At 52.7% G+C, this 18,334-nt stretch overlaps 1 protein-coding gene across 4 annotated transcripts in view; it reads left to right on the plus strand.

Moving 5' to 3' along the window:
* Positions 1-18,334, plus strand: part of LEF1 (lymphoid enhancer binding factor 1) — a 51,325-nt gene that overhangs the window by 10,864 nt on the left and 22,127 nt on the right. For all 4 annotated transcript variants that reach the window (XM_088524019.1, XM_010226096.2, XM_088524021.1 and 1 more), the window contains exons 4-5: positions 14,607-14,739; positions 17,407-17,497. In XM_088524019.1, coding sequence (XP_088380145.1) covers positions 14,607-14,739; positions 17,407-17,497 — 224 coding nt within the window. The remainder of the gene's footprint in view (positions 1-14,606; positions 14,740-17,406; positions 17,498-18,334) is intronic.

The raw sequence follows: 18,334 nt of genomic DNA on the forward strand, positions 1-18,334 counted from the left end.
GCAGATCCCTCCGCTGCGCTCTTCGATTCGGGGTTTTAATGACTTTGGGGAGGAGAGAAAAACGGAGCCTTAGAACGGCAGGAGAAAAACTGGCTGAGATATGGCTGAGAGGAAATTATTTTTATTGCTAATACACGGGTGCTCATAACGTTTAATTCTTTGCAGCTTATAATGTTTAATTTCCTACAGCTTGTGCTTTATTTGCACATTCCTCACCATCCAGCACGTTGCAAGCAGCAGCAGCCCTATTTTCAAGTCGCTGTTCGTGCAGCCTCCTGTTCAGGGGGGTCTTAAAAATAAGAGACGTATTTGCTGCGGGGCTCGCGCGGCTCGGGCTGCAGGCAGAGAGGGGCTCAGCGTTGCACAGTCCCTGCCTGTTCCCTTCCCACCGACGAGTTGTAAAAGTTGCCTGGAAATATTTTTCCCACCTTTAGCCTCAGTGCAGGATGGTGTTCCTTGCTGGGGTTTTCTCTTGCTTTCACTCATGCAGCCAGATCGGGGAGAGGAGGAACGTGGGGGCATTTGACCCTCCTCTGAAAATAATATTGTGACAAGAGCAGCTTGAGGGCAGCTCCTGCGTGACAGAAGAGCAGCGCATCGGGGAGGAAGCCCCCTGTTTCCTTAACTTCTTTATCTTTGGAGATCATTAGCTGTGTTTCCGTCGTGTTCGTTCGCAGCGCGTCGGGCAGCTGCAGCGGGAGCGCCGCGCGCGGCCGCGGCGTCGGAGCGGGGCTGCGGGGGCGGCTCCAGGCACCACGCTGCTGCGCCCTGCATCAGGTGCGCGGAGCGGCTCGCCGTGCCGCAGGTCACAGTGTTTTATCCCAATTTCACTCGCTTACCCAATCATATTTTTACTCCAGCCTGGAGGCTTGAAAAAGCATGTGCATAATCAGTTCATTTTGTGTGGTCCCGGCTGTAAAAATGCCCCCTCTGTTCTTTCCATATGAAAAACGTGTTTTTAATTTTGGGGAACTTATATAATTTTCTGTGCTCTCTTTTGTATTTCAGATTAGAAACAAATGCCGCCTTCCCCTAACTTTGCATGTTCCAATTACCGAGTTGTGAAAATAAGTCGTCCCCTCCGCTTTTGTTACTTTGAAAGCAGCTATCGGTGATGTCAGAGTCAATACTAAAAGCATTAAGGATGCTGGCAGAATGTAATGCAGCTGCAATCCAACATCATGTTGGAAATGGGGTTGCGAGCATAAAGGCTTTCCATATTCCCAGGGCGCACAACTGCTCGCGGCCTTGGCTTTGATCTCTTCAAAGGCGGCTGCCTCCTCCTCCTCCTCCTCCTCCTCGTCCTCCTCCTCGGCGCAGAGATTTGGCTGCCGCTCGCTCGCGCTGGAAAGGGAGGAAAAAAAAAAAAGGAAAAAAAAAAAAAGGCAGAGGTCTCTATTCAGGCAGAAATCAATCACTGTGCGGGAACAATTATGTGTAATTCAACCATCATGGCAACGGGGCGAGATTATGGGTTTGTTACCTGAGTGACTGCACGGAGCCGGGCGGCCGCGGCGGCCCCGGGCGCGCGGGGGCCGCGGCCGGCGTGGGGGCCGCGGGGTGACAAATGCCGGTCACGCCGTCCAGCAGAGCAGAAAATGAGGTTACAATCGGCACATCGTGTCTGCATATGTTGCCGTAACCCAACTGCAGCGGGGAGGCCCGGCGGCTTCGGGGGCACGCGGGGAGGGGAACTTGCGCCGGGGCCGCCGGCTCCCTGTGACGCTGCGGGGGAGATGGACGGGTTTGGGGAGAAATCCCAGCAGTTGGGCACTTGGAGGGCGACGCGAGCCGAGGGGAATCCTCCTGTGCCCTCTCTGCCGCCGGGGCGGTGTGATGAGCGCATCCCGTCCTCAGCCTGCCCCTCGCCGGGTCTGTGGGTCAGGCCCGCAGCGGGCTGTCCGCTCAGCAGTGCGCTCCTTGGGAGCGTCCCGGGCGCAGCGGCCTCCTCGCATTAGGGACCTTTGGTCTTTTCTCTGCCCCCCCCAGCTCCCGAGTAGCAAGCACTAGGGTGCTATCTTTAAAAGAGCAAGAGAACCAGCATATCTAGCACCAGCCCCGAGAATGTTTATTTAAAGTATTATTGCCTGTAAAGTCTCAAAATAGGTTTTCTCCCCGAAAGGCAAAATAAAACGCAGATGCCTGATGATAAAACAGTAACCCCGCTCGGGCCGGTACCCGGGACGAGCTTTACCTTTCATACTGCTCAGGCTCCGACATCAGAGGCGCGAGGAGCTGCTTTGAGTTACGGATCTTCAAACAATAAGTCAAAACAAAAAATCAATCCCTCCAGTCCCCGGGTGCAGCTAGTTCGAGATAAAAGAGAAAAATAAAGTTATGCTAAAACAGTGAGAAGAGAGGAGCAGAGATGCCAAGGAAACACCGAGGACAAGTGCAGAGTTGAAGCGAGCCTGGCGTGAGCCAACATCAAGGATTTTTTTTTTTTTAAATCTTATCAAAAAGTTTTGCGGGTTGCCAGCTCTTTGCGAACTGGATCCGCGCCGCCCCGGGGCGGCCCGAAGCGTCGTCTGCGATAAAAGCTGCTCGTCGGCACCCTCCGCACGCCCCCTTCCCCCTGCAGCAGCCTGGCACCCAGCTACCAAGCATCTGCGGTGAACTGGGGTCCCCGGCAATCCCCTGCCACAGCTGCGAGCCGACCGCGTTCGCTTCTTGCATGTTTGGTGAACGATGCAGCGTCTCCAGAGTGAAGCAGAACAAAACCCAGCCCGCTCGGTGCTGGTGCTTCCCCCGCTGCCTCCCAGCAAGTTTAAATTGCAGAGAATTTTCTTTTTTCTTAATGGAGGGGAAAAAAAAGTAAAAACCAGAGGTGATCTTGTTTATCCCTTTTACTAGTTGATCCGTGCCATTTTTAATGCTGCTTAAGTGCTGTGATTGACGGAGGTGCAGGGCTTGGGCCGTGACCGCGGGGAGGGCCGCCGCGGCGTGCGGGAGCCAGGGCCGCCCTGGCAGCGGCGCCCTGGGCTGCCGCCAGCCCCAGCAGCTCTCCTTGCGCCCACGTCTGCTGCAGCACCGGCTCGCACCGCGAGCGACTGCGTCTGGGCAGACAAGGCATCGGCTGCCAAGGTGTTCACGGGCTTGGGGGCGGAGGAGCAGAAGGGTTCATGTGCACAGGTGCTGCCGTGCGGGGTGCTAAGAGGATGAGGCCCGCAGCGTGGAAAATGCATGCCCTCAGCCTCCCCTTTCAACAACGTGAAAGATACTGCAGGCAACGCTGCTCGAGGAACTGCTCGGCAAGTTACTGCCTTTAAAAAAAGAACAGGGAAATAAAAAAGAGTAAAAACCTGCAGCTTGATAATTATTCCAATTCATCTCTGGCTAGATTGCATCTTAAAGATAATTTTTTAAATTGCTTTAATAGTTCTGCTCGCTGTTGTCCTCTTTGAACTGGAGAGTGCTGCGGCGGGTACCTTTCCCCAGGAGCCGTCGGGGTGCAGGGCTGTACGAGGAGCTGAGCTGCAGCCTCAGGCGCTGGCTCCACGCGGCCTTCACGGTGGCACCTTTGGGTTTCCTGCGCTGCCCGCTGCGGGGAAGGTCTTGTCGTCCCTGACATCGTGTGTGTTGCAGAAGCAGCAGTGGGTTCAGGGCTTGGTATTCAAAACGCTCAGTAGAAGACACACTTCTTTCCTCTCTGGTTTTGCTGAAGCCAATGGGACGGAGACAAGGAGTTCTTGTGAGAGCTGATGCAAAGGGAAGAAAGGTGAAATCCCTGGAAAATGAGAAATTCTGTACAGAGATGGGAGGCATATGAGACATGAGAAAGATGATAGAGTGAGGACTTTTCTGCCTCCGTCCTGGAAGATGCCAAGCACAGGCACCAAAATTCTCTCTTTTGCATTGGGGTGAGCTAGGAGGATTCCCATGGAGCTGCTCCAGCAGCCACGTAGGAAGTGCCTGGCCTGGGCTTCCCATGTGTCTTCCCGGGAACATGGGAATGGGCAACCACGAGCGGGAGCTGTCGCCAGGCCAGTCCTCTCTGTGGAGAGGAGCTAGTCCCCACAGATGTGTTTTGGGAGGCATCAGCAGTGCTGCTTTTCTGTTTGAGGAGCGACGACTGAAGTGTTGGAGATAAACCGTTGACTGGACCTTGTTCCTCTTCCCCTTGATGTGAGGCGCTTGTTTCTTTGCTGTTTTTGCGACCAGGTCTGGCTGAGCAACCCAGAGATGCCAGCAAACGGGTTTGTGTTGGCTCCCTGCGGCAAGGACGATTGGTTGTGGCAGCTGTTCCAGGGCAGCGAGCAGGAAATAAAAAAATAACCAGCCCAGACAGGAGTGGATGGGGCTCCCAATGAAGAGACTGAGCTCAAGGAAGGCCTTGACCGGGGAGCTGTTTCGCCTTGGCATGGGGACGAGCCGGGGCACCGGCGCAGCCGGCGGGAGCCGGCCGGGAGCTGGAGGTGGGAGGGCCCGGGCACAGGCTGCACCGGGCATGGCGGCAGGGCCGGTGCCGGTGGCACAAGCTGCTCCTCACACGCTGACGTGAGCACCAATCTGTGGTGCCCCGTGGGAAGTAGCCAGCAGTGACGCGAGGACAGCTTTCCTGCCAGCAAGGCCCTTCGTTTAGGGTAGCGCTCCATGTGCTCTAATTGCGGAGCACCTGCTATGGAAATGGGACCAGTCCTAACGTGACTGGCCAAAAACAGCGCACGTCTCCTGCGAAGAGCGGTGCCTTGGTTTTCCCTGGTCCCTTTGCTTTGATCCTTTAGTTTTTCCCTGGCCGTAGGGCAACTCCGGCACCGTGTGCGCAGCCCAGGCCGCCGGTGCAGCAGCCCCTTTGCACATCTGCCTCCCAGGGCAGCCCCCACCGCGCGCTGCCCCCCGCGAGGACGCGGCGTCTCCTCAGGGCTGCCCGCACCCACAGGCGCTTCCAGGCTCGCGTGGCACTTGCCAGCTCTCCTAGGGAGCAACGTGACCAGCCCGGAACACGTTGAATTAGCTGAATTACGCTGCTGATGGGTCATTACTGGTGTAAGCCGATGCAGTCCCATTATTGCTGATGGGATTCCGGCTCTTCGTGTCGCAGGTGGATTGGACTCAATTAGCTGCAGCCGTGGTCTTAATTAGAAGCTCGTCTTTCCGCGCCCCTCCCCGGCTGCGGAGGTGGGACACCCCCAGCCTCGCCCAGGCGCCGCAGGCAGCGAAGGCCTCCGCTCGGGACTGCCTCGGGGTCCCCGCGGGCGCCCGCGCCGGCTCCGCTCTCCTGGCGGTCGGGAGGCGGGAAGGAGCCGCGGGCAGTGCGGAGGAGCTGCCTCCCGCTCCCCAGCTGCCCCGCGCGGGGACCGGCCGTGGCGCTCGCGCAGTTGGAGCTGGGGGGCTTGGCCGCCTTGCGTGGGCTGGTGCTGGCCGTGGGGCAGGCACGGGCCGGGCTTGGCGAGCTAAAGCGGGAGCTTGGGTGTTTTCCCAAGTTGGTAATTTTGCAGTGGCCCTTGGGAAACCGCGCGGTTCCTGTGGTAACATCCGGCTCCCCCAGGTTCCCGGATGAAATGAGGTGGCCTGTAAGTGCCATGAGCATGACACTCATTAACTCGCTCTGTAGACAGAAAAGCCTGGACGTAGGGATGGGAACGACTCACCTGGAGACACGTGAGAACGGCAGCACAGGCCCTAGCAAAGTCCGGGCTCGCCAGGCCCATGCACCAGCTCTGAGAGCAAATTTGCTACCCAAAGCCTTGCATGTCCTCTCTTGTGCCACCTTCTCTCCTGGCACCTTTTTGGAAGAAACCAAACTTTTCCAAGCGGGTTGCACACCCTGCCTGGCACCACGTGGTGGGTTCATTTTTCTGGGAGCCCGGTCAGGGTGTCCCACTGGGACCTGGCACAGGGGATGTCCCAGCCCATCTCCTCAGTGGCGGCCGACCTCCGCACCGCTCCTCACGAGCGCCGGCTCTTCCCAAATATAGCAGCTGCGCCGGCTCTATTTTTAGTGCCGGTTCCAAGCGGGCGTCTCGCAGGGAGCCGTGAGGATTCGCCGCGTGCAGCGCACGGCGGCGTGAGAAGCAGCGCTGCCGGCCTGCCTTTCCGGCGGGTCTGTGTCCTTTCCTGGCCAGGAAGGATGTGCTGGGGACAGGCGGCGCGGCGCTCGCCCGCCCGGCTGCTGCGCCCCAGGCTGCGCCGCAGCTGCTCCCTGCTCTTCCCCGCGGCAGCCGCTCGCAGGGAGCTCCTTCCTCTGCCTCATCCCCGGGCTGTTTTTGCTTCTCCTTCCCTCTGCAAGCGGCTCACAAGTCAGTTCTGCAGAGACTTCTGTGAGGTCGAGCTGCAGCTCGCCGGCTTGAAAGTGGAGTGAGGTTGCAAGTGCGGGTGAAGCTTAGCGGAGCGGAGACCATCCCTCTGTGATGCCTCCCCTCACAGCAGCCCGTGTGGCTGTGGTTGTAGCCCACAGCAAACGTCTGTCTGGGGACTGCAAGGTGCTCCATGGTCCCTGCTGGGGATGCGGCAAGGGGATGCAGCGAGACCTCTTGCAGGAGGTGGTGTTTTGAGCTCTTGCTGCAGGTGCTAACCCAAGCTTTTAGTGGGATTGCATCGGTCCTGTGCAGAGGTGGATGGGACTGGGGATGGTCCCGACCAGCCGTGCCTGTACCCAGCTGTGCTTACAGGCCTGATCCTGACCTTAATGAAGTGAAGGTCAATTTCCCCAGTGTCTGCTGGGTCGGTGCTCAGTGCCCCGGCATACGTGCTGTGCAAGATGCGCTTCTCGCAGTCTGACAGGCCCGCGCTGGCCGCCCCATCCGCCCGTGGCTTGAGCTTGAGGGAGGAACGGGAGGAAAAGGTGCTGCTATTTTTATTCCCAGGGTGGTGTGGGGCGCCCGCCTCGCCGCTCGCATGGCTTGCAGTGGGTGGCATTCGCATCAGATGCTACCGCACACCCCTGAAAAACAGAAAACAAACAAGAACGGAGATAAGCGGTACTTTAAGGGAGATCAAAACTGATTCTGGGTGTTTCTTCTCCTTGGGAGAACCTGTGGTCCTAGCAGCAGATCAAACGCGGGTTTGCATGTGAACAGGCAGGGCCCTTCCTGCTGCTGCCCTTTAAAAGCAGCGGGTGAGGAGCAATCCCAAGGGGAGGTGACAGGCTGGGCGTGAATGGCCGGGTAAACTCACAAAAACAGGTACTCCCTGAAAGGCTCTTTCACTCGCAGTGCGGGCACGGATGCACCCTCACGGCCTGCCGGGACCGGGCAGCGCAGGGTGGGCGGCCGCGGCCTGGCGCTTGCCTCAAAAGCCGCTCCCTGGTGCTCCAGCCCCTTAGTAACCTTGCAGGTGCTGTTGCTTTTGGAGGCTCCCGCATTTTCATGTCGCTCTGGCTTTACTGCAGCAGCTCTCAACATAACTGGTGTTTTCAGCCCCGTGTCCTAAGGACGGCTCCAAACTTGGCAGCACACCCAGGGCCCCGCGCTGCTGCAGGGGTAGGCGCAGGGGCCGGGGCGCTGCGTGCCGCTACTGCTTTGCAGCAGGTCGGTCCCCACAGTCGGCTCTGGTGTGAACCCCTTCCCCTGGAGGTGCCCGTACGGCCAGGCTGGTTTTATGTATTTAATTCATGAAGCCGGTGCCAGCAGCATGAGAGGAGCGAGCGCTGGGGTGGGCGGCCTCGCCGCACGAGTGAGCAGCTGGGCCGGAGCAGGGGGAAGCGAGGGGAGGGTACTGCTGCGCGCCCCGCGTGCCAGGGCAGCCCCTGTCCGTCCGTCCGTCCGGCCGGCTGCGCTTTGATGTCTGCTCCCTCCACACCCTCCCGCAGGCTGCACCAGGCTGCGCTTAGGCCGGGTGTGTGGGCGGCTGCATTTAGCTCCCGCGATCCTGGCCAGGATCCTCCGGCGCGGGGCAGCCAGCGCCCTGCGTGAGGGGGCTTTTTGCTCCCAGCTCGGCGACGGGACGTGGAGGAGCCGGGTGCTCCGGCCGTCCCTGGGCATCTCGGTGCGCTTTAATCAGCTGCCCTCCCTCCCAGCCCCCAGGCCTCGAAATTCCTCGCAACCCAATTAACGGAGAGGAGCGCACGCCGGCGGCGAACGTATGAAATTTCAGGAGGCTGGTAATGCCACAAAGCCTGGCCCGGGGCACGCTCTGCAGCGCGGCCCCACGGGAGGCAGGCGGCAGGGCCCTGCGCAGCGCTGCGTGTTGGGGGCTCTACCCCAGTTTAAAGCAAAAAACATATTAAAAAAAAATCAAAATCCATAAAATCGTCTCTTATTTGTGTGCGATACAGGTTTCCCCTTCCTCCTCCTGGCAGCCCCACGGCAGCGGCGCTGGCCGGGGAGCGCGCGGCTGCCCTGCTGCTCCTCTCCCTACTTTCCACGCGCGTTTCCCGCAAGGCCCCGGGCCAGCGCTCGGCTCGGGCGCCGGCAGCGCAGGTATTTTCCCTGCGAAAGCGCAAGGCCTCCAAGCTGCTTTTTCTTTCTTTCTTTCTCTCTCTCTTTTTTTTTTCCTTTTTATTACCTCCGGCTTGTGCCGCGGGCTCGTTATCTGGCACGGCGCGGCAGCATGATCAAAGCGCCGGGAAAGGTCAGGCATTCCTCCAGGAGCGGCTCCCGCAGCCCCGGCACCTCGCCGAAATCCTTTATCTCGGCAGCGCCTGAGCCCACAGATTAGCCCGCCTGGCCCCAGCGCTGCGGAGCCTGCGAGCACCTGGCCTGGCTCTGCCACGGGGGAAGGTTTGGGGTTTTTCTTCTCTCTTTCCTCAGCGGGGGTGTTTCCTTCCTGCACGATGCTGCGAGCAGGGCACCGCCGAGGCGCAGGGCGAGCGCCCGTGTCAGCAGCACCTGCGCAGCTCTCGGGAGCCTCGCTCTGCAGCCCCACAAAAGCGGCTCAGGTGCAAGTAGTTGCATCTGAGGAGCTGTAGGAGAAGGGAGATGCTTCAGGTAAGCAGTGCTGCCTCTGCCTGCAGAACATGTTGTTGCCTCTTTGCGCTTCTCTTGCAAGCGCTCGCTTGGGTGAGCAAGTGCACATGTGGGTCCTGGCCGTGCCCCAGGGTCTGTGCAAAACGGGGAGTGTCCTGCAACCCGGGGGGAGACTTCTCTTTTTAACTGTCTCTGACAGCATTAAAGTGGAGGGTAAGATGTAGGAGAGACTCACCTGTCCTTTCTCACCAAGCAGGAACCTGTTGCACAGCGTGGGCCCTTGCTGTTAGCAAGGGGGAGCGTGAATTTTGTTGGACTGGAACACTTGCTTTCTTGTTTAAAATCTCATTTAAAGTCTTGTTTTAATCTTTGTGACCTTTATGGTCTTGTTGGAGGTAAAAGGAGGGGCGTGTGTGTGTGTGTCTAGCTGTTAAATGCCTTATAAAGCTGTTGTGGCATAAGCTAATTTTCTGTCTGATAAACTGTTCTGCAGTGTTTCGCAGAGCCTAATGCGCCGGCATTTCCCCCCACCGGCGCCTTTATTGCGTAAAAATTACCGAAGTGGAACCAAGTTATGCCAAGAGGAGAGAGGAAAAAAAAATTGTCCACCTCTTTTTTGCCACACTTAGGGGAGGAGCTAATTGCACCGGGGAGTGTTAATTGCATGAATAATCCAACTATTTATAACAGCAGGGGAATGTTAAACTTCAGATGTGCCCCTAATGAAATAAAGCATAACTCACGTATAATGTTTGCTGAGTTTAGGAGGATTGAAGTATAATTGCAGGGCAAGCCATTGCTGTTAGTGGGGTCCTGTGCGCAGTCGTGAGACCATCTGGAAGGGTGATTTACTAAGGCTGGGGCAATCTGGCAATTTAGGCTCTTTTTTTTTTTTTTATGGTGTTTAGACTCTTACCCCTGTTAGAAAGTGCAATCCGGAGTTTTTATGGGGTTGTAGGTGCCTCCTGCACAAGATGTAGGTCGTGGTTGTTTTTATTTTCTGATTTTTTTTTCTCTTTCTTCCTTTTCTCTTTAAAGGGTTATTTTAAATTTCAAAAAGGCAGCTCTTGAATTTAACAAAAAAAAAAAAAAAAAAAAAAAGAGGAAAAGAAATCCACCCCAGCAGCAGGCAGACAAGATCCTATGCAGAATTTAAAAGCTGTCACGTGTGTCATGCATACCAACAACCTTTTTTTCCCTAAGCCCTGCGGCCAACGGGAGGAAGGAGCTTAGCAGCAGCAGAGCAAATTGGCAGGGGTGAGAGAAATGGCAGCGGGGGCCGAGTTGCGCTCGTCCTCCTGGAGTGAGAGGCGGTCGCCAGCTGTGGATCTCCCTCTCTGCCCCAAAGAGCTGGTGGGGGCAGGTGTTGGTGCCCCTTTAGTTTCTTGTGAGGTGGCCCTTAACAGAAAATGGACCAGAAAATGCTGAGCGTTGAGATTATGCCTGGAGAGCTCAGTGGTCAGTGATGTTTTTCAGCGGAAAAACCACCGAGCTGATTTGCACCGAGTTCAGCTAAACGCATCAGCATCCATGGTGTGGGCCAAAAAAAGCCGCCTTTCTTTGAGCTTATACTTCTTCCAAGTTATTCTTTGCTTGTGTTTAAATGTATACTGTGACTCTTTTTTTTTTTTTTTTTTTTTTTTTTTTTTTGTATTCTTAGCTACGTGTAAATGTAATTTCAAGGCATGATTTGTCTTCTTGGAGTTACGAACCCCAGTGGGACTATTCTATAAAATTAAGTTAGCAGCTTTTCAACACTCCTAGTTGTACTGAACTCGTCTCTCACAATGTGGTGGAGGAATAATTCCTGCTATAACCTTCTGTTGATGGTTCAAATAACCTGTCTAAGAGACATCCTGTTTCTGGAGGGCCCTATTGCTTTAATTCCTTCCAAAATTGGTTTTGCCTTCTGTGGAACAGTGCTGCAGAATTTAAGTACTTGCAAATGCGTTTTACCTCGAGATACACGTTGCAGTTTGCATTTTCAATCCTAGTGAAGCTTTAGCAGACGGTTACTTTTGGCCTAATCATTTGTACGTTTTTAGGGATTTTTTTTTCTTAGTTCAAAAATGAATATTTTATTTTAAGCCTTTGGACCATCTTGCCCACATCCAGTGATGGATGTCTAATGAGATGACTTTTTACCTCCACTAAATGGTTATATTGTTTGCACTGATGTATGCTAAGACTTGATGCATTAAATCTTCGGTCATTAGCAGATGCCATTAGCGGAAAAGTCCAAATCACTTAGAGCTGTGACTTAAGACTTTTCTCTAAAACCTGAATTTGCATGTTATTGGATAAATCTGCTAATACGGTTTAACTGGACTCACGGAAGTTACTTGAAAACTTTTTCCACTGTATGTGGTAGGCGCTCCGGCCTCTAGGAGGCCTTAGCCCCCAGAAATGGGCTCTTCTGGGGCTTCCTGTGCACCCCATCGTACCTGAATTTGTTAGTGCCACCGAGCACTGCCTGCCCTGAGCTCCTTGCGAGCCGCTGCAGCGGTGTGGAGTGGGGCTTCACAGGGGACAGAGCTGCTCCTGCCCTGCCACGATGCCCCCGAGAAGCTGCTGAAGATCCTGGGATAGGGACTTGGACCTGCCCGCAAAATGCGGATGGGCCTTCCCGTGGCCTGACTTGTCCTGTTGGAGAAACCTTTCCAAAGCCCTCCCGGGGTCACCCTCAGCTTCAGCCCTGCAGGTCTCTGCTGGGATCGGTGGTGGCCGCGAGGGCCAGGCGCGCGCGGCGGGCCGGGAAGCCAACGGCTGCGCGACGCGGAGTGCGGCCCACGCGCACAGGCAGGGCCCGGCGGGCCCCGGCCCTGCACCCGGAGCCCTTCGGAAGCTGTGAGAGAGGAGACGGGGCTCGCGGGGCCGTCCTCGCGCTGGCTCTGTTTGAATCGTGTGCTAAACGCCAGTGCTTAACGAACGCTCAGAATCCAGCGTGTTTCTGTGGGAGATGCAGCACCCGTGCTTTGAAAGTTGTCTTGAGGGAACTGGAGTGTTTATTGCAACGTTACAGCCAAAGTCTGTGGTGAAAATTTGCACTGTTTAAAGCAAGAATCGCAAAGGGGCGAGACCCGTCCTTAAGACCATAGGCAGGCCACGAGGGTGGCATTTTCTCTCCAGTGCCACAATTACCCTGAATCCGGTTACTAACTGTAATCCAGCGAGATAGATGCTTATCCTCGTCTCTATCAAATCCCATTTACTCCTCTGTGCAAAGCTCCTCTGGCTCTTGTACTTTCTTTTATTTCTCTTTATTGTGCATCGACTCTTCGGGCTTCAAGCAGAGCAGTTGCCTCTTGCTGTTCGTATGTCCTCCTGTGTTGCCTTCACATCCACGCTCAAAACCTGGTTTGAGTCAAATGCTGATCTTTTGGCCAACAGATGTGATGTGTGGTCTGAATAATAAAATTCTGGAGTGGGCTGTGCTGGTGGTGAGCAGATCTGGGGCTGCTGGCCAGCAGGCCAAGGTCCCTGAGCCCACACTTTATCAGGGCCGCCAGCGGGCTTGGGGCTCCAGCCTGGTTTATGGCGAGGTCGAAAGTGAGGTGGCTACAAATCTCCCCTCCTGCGTCTACTTTGTGCCGTTTTCTCAAGTGCACTAACAAGTGGAGGATGCTTTGAAAAATGAAGCATTAATTGATCTTCGCTGTAAAGAGATGAGAAGATTGGCTCTATATGTAAATGTTTGCTAAAAATCAGTGGTTTTGGGATGGGAAGGAGCTCTCCGGTGTCAAGTCTGCTGCGTTTCCACAGGGTTGCCCGCGGAAAGGCCCTGTGCAGCGAAGCTCGCAGGCACGCGGCGCGCTGCAGCCACAGTTATTGCTGAGGCCGATGAACTCGTTTCATTGGTGGGTAACCAGGTCTTGCCAAAACGCCCTGTTGGTACCTCCTCTATTTCAACCTCCAGCCCGCCGTGCTGAAGCCTTGTCCATAAGGACAGGCCTTCAGGCGTGGGCCTTCGGTTTCTTTTTTTAATTGCTCCAGAATTAAGTTGTTCTTGGTGTTTCCTCTTCTTGCCACAACTGGAGCAATTTGTGCTCCCAGAGCACAAATCCTGCACTAGTTTGGCCATTAAAAGTCTATCACTGCTTTCAAAGGAAGACTGAAGTTGCCATCCTCTGCGCTTGCTAAGTCCTCCTGCTGCAGAAGGAATTCAGGGCTGTAAAAAGTAAACAAATTAAATTACATTAGGTAGAAAGGCATGGAACACTTTTTTTTTTTTTTTTTTTTCCCCCTTGTCTCTTCAACATGTCCTCAAATCCTCTGGCAAGTCATTGGTCCTTCTGTTTCATAGTACTGCTATAGCAATAGCAGGAGGTGTGTGTTGGTGGGTTTTTGTTTGTTTTTTAGCTGTATGTCTTATTCTCATTTAAAAAAAGTGTTTTGCATTCCTGCCTGCTCTGCAGTATTTCTATAAGCTATGTAAGTTCCCTCCTGCCCCAGAACGTTGTCACACTGAAATATTTATGGCCCTCACGTGGCATAGCGGGTTATTATGTAATATTTCCATTGGAAACATCCAGACCAATAGGGTGTCTCTGGACCCCAACAATTCTGGGCCATTTATATGCTGATTTCCAGCCCGCTGACAAGCCACTCACTTTCCCACTTACTTCTACATGTCCTTCATCATCAAGACCCCCGCATGCCGCAAACCATGGCCACCAGTTTAGGAGACAAAGTGCTGTAGTTTAAAAAACAAAAGCTCTAGGATGCTGCAGAGTTGAGGGAGACATGGGCTGGCTTACAGAAAGTACGAGCAGAGGATTTCTAAAAAGCCAGGAACCCTGATATCATGAGCACGGTGCATGGTGATTATATCCAGTATAATACAGTATGTTAATTACCAAATTTTGAGAAATTAATGCTGCTTAGCAGCTGTGTGTGTGACCTAAATACATCTATTGCCTGATCTTTATTCATAATATACAGTTTATTGTTGATAAAGTAATTGCTGAATGGTGGGCTGGCCCACAAGTCTTGTAGCTAAAGACTGAGGGCAGATGTGTAAATCATCTGAAATTTGTTGGCTTCTATTTTTGCTGAATTTATACAAACGGGGAAGATGAAGAGCAGCCTGAACCACTGCCTTTAGAACTCGGCTCATACATATTATTGAGAATTCATATTGCTTTTATTATTTGGTCGCAAAAATGGACCTAATGCTTGTTGGCTTTAAAACACCTACTAGGGCTGCTTTCTCTCTCCATCTTGCAAAATATAAGACAAGGCCAAAGCTTAAATTAAAATCCTCAGGTTCTTATCTCTTTCCCACAGGAAAGCAAATCTGTGTTGAAAACCGTAAAATTAAGAGGAGAGCAAGGATAGCATAATTTAGCAAAAATTCATGGTACCAGATTCTGAGCTATATGACTGGAGGGGTAGGTCAGACATTAAGAAGATACTGCCTGCTAATGCAAGTTCCTTAAGGTGGTGCTCTGAAAACAAGGAAAGCAGAAACTGCAGCACCGCTTCCCATTTGTTCCCATTCCCCTTCTTCTATCAGTCTTAATAATAAATTGACTCTTCCATTTAATAACCCTTCCAGTTCTCAGTGTCGAAAGAGATCCTCGATTTGCACTCAGAATATTGTCCTAAAATCTATTATTGCGTCAGGGTTTCAACATCGAGATTCAAATGAAATTAACTTCATTGGGCTCTTAGATTTAAAATTGCATTTTAAGCGTGCCTATTATTATCAATGCAGAAACGCTCCCCTGCTAACGCTTGCGTTTTCTCCTTCTCTCGCAGTCGAACAAGGTGCCCGTGGTACAGCCCTCTCATGCTGTTCACCCTCTCACCCCCCTTATCACCTACAGCGATGAGCACTTTTCCCCGGGGTCGCACCCGTCTCACATCCCCTCAGACGTCAGCTCCAAGCAAGGTGAGCCTACAGTATTTTCCAGCCATGCATGCCCTCTTTCGGAGATGCTAATCCTGCGCGATGCTGGGATTTAAGTTGGCCACTTGCATCTTTGTGCCCCTTCCTAATGTGTTAATTCTGGCTTGTTTTGCTCGACAAAATGTCTCAAGACCTCAGTAATCGGCAGCCCGTCCTCGCTTCCTGCCCGTTGTGCCCGAGGCTTGCAGTGGGCAGGCATGGAAATGATGATCAGCCCCAGCCTCCCCAAAGCTCAGGGAGGACACGCCGGTACGGCTGCAATTGGAACGGAGCTCTAATTGCAGTGCTGCTTTATGCCCTTTTACGCAGGCTGTCCACGCTGCTCCGTGTCAGCTGGCACGGCTGAAAGGTGTCCTAGAAAGTGAGTGGGGCCAGGTCAGAGTCTGCACAAGTTCAGGCCTTGCAAATGTGGCATTTTTAATGCTCTTGTTTCTGCAGAATTTTCCATGTCCAAGTTGTGGGTGTCTTTTTTTTCTTTCTTTCTTTTTTCTTTTCTTTTTTTTTTTCCCCTGAATTCCTTGTTTTATGTTGGCCTCGCTATGCCAGCAGTGACTGCAGCTTGCTGGGCACTTCCTGCTGGCAGCCCCGACGGCCGGGACCGGGGACGCTCTTTGTGGCGGCGCAGGCCGCAGGCCCCGTCTTGCCCTCGCTCGGCTCCTCGCTGCGTGTGGCCTCCTCGTGCAGCAGAACGGCCCAGCGCTGCGGCTGCTCCCGAGGGAGGACCTCGTCCCTCGCCGCCCCTCCGGATGCCTCCCACCATTGTTCCCCTGCGCCGCTCCGAGCGGCTGCGGGTGGCTCCGAGACCACCCTTGGTTCCCGCCACCTCCTGCCAGGCCTGATTCCCAGTGGGTGGAAAGAGGCAGCAGGGAGCTGGGTTCCCCACAGGGCTCCTGCTTTAGGGGCTGGCGAGGAGGCCGTTTGGCAGGTGGTTGATTGTTGTTTGCTGTTTTGTTGTTGTTTTGGGTTTTTTTTTTTTTTTTTTAACACTGTCGAGCTGCTCCCCTGCATGGGCCGAGGTCCTGTGAGCCGAAGCTCCTTCCCAGTGCGCTGCTCAGCAGCAGCTGCTTTCCCAGGCGTTTTCCTGAGGGACATCAGCTGTCTGACCAATCTCACCAGCTCCGCCAAGGGACCAAGTTTGGGACTAGAAATAAGGGTTGTGACTTAGTGCAGTGAGAGCAGTCTGGGGTCACGAGTGCCAGATTTGGGGAAGAGCAGCCCAGCTCTTCGTGCGGAGGTTTTGATCCAGTAGAGGCAATATCCTGAGGTAACTCCTTGGGAGCATCGGCTCCCAGCAGAAGTGAGATGCTGGACCTGTGTTTCACCCTTTCTAGGGGCTCCAGAGGGGTGTCCGCTCTCATTTAAAATGCTGGGATCCATAAAAATGTCCTGTCCTGCTGCTGGTTTACAGCTCTGGGAAGAACCTGCCCCAGGCCTGATCTTCAGGTTGCGCTCCTGCGTCTCACAGGTTGGCTTTTCCTCAAGACCCCAGAGCAGACAGAGTTAGCAGTGACACTGCCTTTTCTATCCTTTCCTGTACACAGTCCCAAAAGGTGCTTTTCAAATCTTATAATTAAATTCAGAACTTCTAATATGAACTATGGGGGGGAAATAATCAGTAGAGCTGGTCTGTAAAATGAAGTCTCAGGGTAACATGCACTCAATCTTGGACATGTGGAGTGCCACTACATAAATATTTAATAGCCCTTTAAAGCAGCTGATTTAACATGTGAAGTAATCTTAACAATTCCTGCTGTTTCAGCCCCGTCTTCCCCAAACACATTTAAATAAACCAATGTCTTTGTGGCCTCTGCAACCATAATCCCACGTCTCCTGTGGGCATGCATGAGTTTTAGGTGAAGAATGGAGACGATGGACCCTTTGGGGACCAGGATTAGCTTTAATCTTGAGGTGGTTCTTACAATTGTAGGACTCTGCGTTCGGGGGAATGTGAGCTGATGGATCATTCCTGGTGGGACTTCTTATGTTTTTCCCCATGAAATACTACCAATGCAAAACAGACTGACCTTGGAGCCCACAGGAGTCAACTTGATGAAGAGCTTAGTTGGAGCTGGAGTGACAATTGGAAGCCAAATGAATCATATCAAGTGTGACCATTACAGGCCTGAAAATGATTCTTAATTAACCACTGATCCTCTGTGGTAGCAAGTTTCCAAAATATGTGAATCCATGAGGGAACCAGTGAAAATGTACGAGTAGCAATTTACCTAATCTAATAGCTCTGCCGGGCTGCCTGTGTGACGCTACTTTTATTTTCCCTGTCTCATGCCACACATTAGATGGTTCCTCAGTGTTTGGCCTGGTTTGGCAAGACCCTTTAGAGGGCTGTATTGCCTACCACACTTAGCAGGAAACCTGAACTTGTGCAGATGTTGACCAGTATGGTTAGTCTATCTTTCCACTTTGTTTTTCCATCATTCCCTTTTGAATTGTGAAACTGTTAGAATATGCTCCTTATTTTAAGGGTCCCGTGGGTAGTCGTTTGCTTTCAATGGTAACCGAAAAGGCGGGTATTTTTCTTATCTAGAGTGCTAGTTTTGTCATAGCGTTGGCCATGTTAGCTGTGAACCTTAGCTTGCTTTTGCAGTGTTTTGAGGGGAAAGTCACTCATTCTTCTGTGCTCTTTAACAGGCATGTCCAGACATCCTCCAGCTCCTGATATCCCCACCTTCTATCCCTTGTCTCCAGGGGGTGTTGGACAGATAACACCACCTCTTGGCTGGTAAGAGCTTTCAGCTTCTTTTCAGAGGGGGTGCATGTTCCTACCATCCATTGCTGCCAAATCAATGGCAGCATTTACAAAATAAGGGTGTCGCTGCAGCAAGAAATTACGATGTTATTTTAGTTTAAAAGATCAAAAAATGTTGATCTTTGAAATGAATTGAATCTGGTTTTTTAACACGTACTGAAATTGAAGTGTAAGGGTTTCGCTTTGAAGTCTATGTATTTCTTATGGCTCAGATTTGTGGCTCTTGGCATTTGGAAAGATAGCAAAAAACAGTTCTCAAGGAATTAAATGTAAATTTTTAATAAACAAAATTGCAATTACAGAGGGGAGGTAAGAAGAAACTTTGAAGTGTGTGTGTGGGGGGGAAATCTTGAAACTGCATCAAAATGGAGAGCAAACTTTTGTAGTCTGCTGCTTTTCACAGTTCCTGCATGGAGGAAGACCCCAGTCGGTGGGAGACTTTGCAGTTCTTTTTAGTATTAGCCCTCTAGGGATCTTTTGCTGCACTCACCCTCTGTCTTGTGGAGAGGAAGCACAACATTTTCAGAGTGATCGATTCTGCAGGCTGCGTTCGTGTGTCTGCTTGGGGCAGGTGGGTGCTGACGCCCACTTCTGTAGGGACAGGGTACGAGCAAATTCAGCAACAAATTGCTTCAGAGTCTCTCCTTTTTTTTTTTTTTTAACTAATCTATGCACTCCACATTTGAGTGATATATATAATATATATGTATATTTTTTTTATTATTATTTTCTTCTATGTGTCTATGTATGCTATGAAAGTATACTCCAAATGATAGAGCAGAGAAACTAGAGATCAGAGACTGTAAAATG

The sequence above is a fragment of the Tinamus guttatus genome, unplaced genomic scaffold (genome assembly GCF_059628265.1).
Source record: "Tinamus guttatus ecotype Peru unplaced genomic scaffold, ASM5962826v1 Tinamus_guttatus_pri_ptg000202l, whole genome shotgun sequence".
Lineage (NCBI taxonomy): Eukaryota > Metazoa > Chordata > Aves > Tinamiformes > Tinamidae > Tinamus > Tinamus guttatus.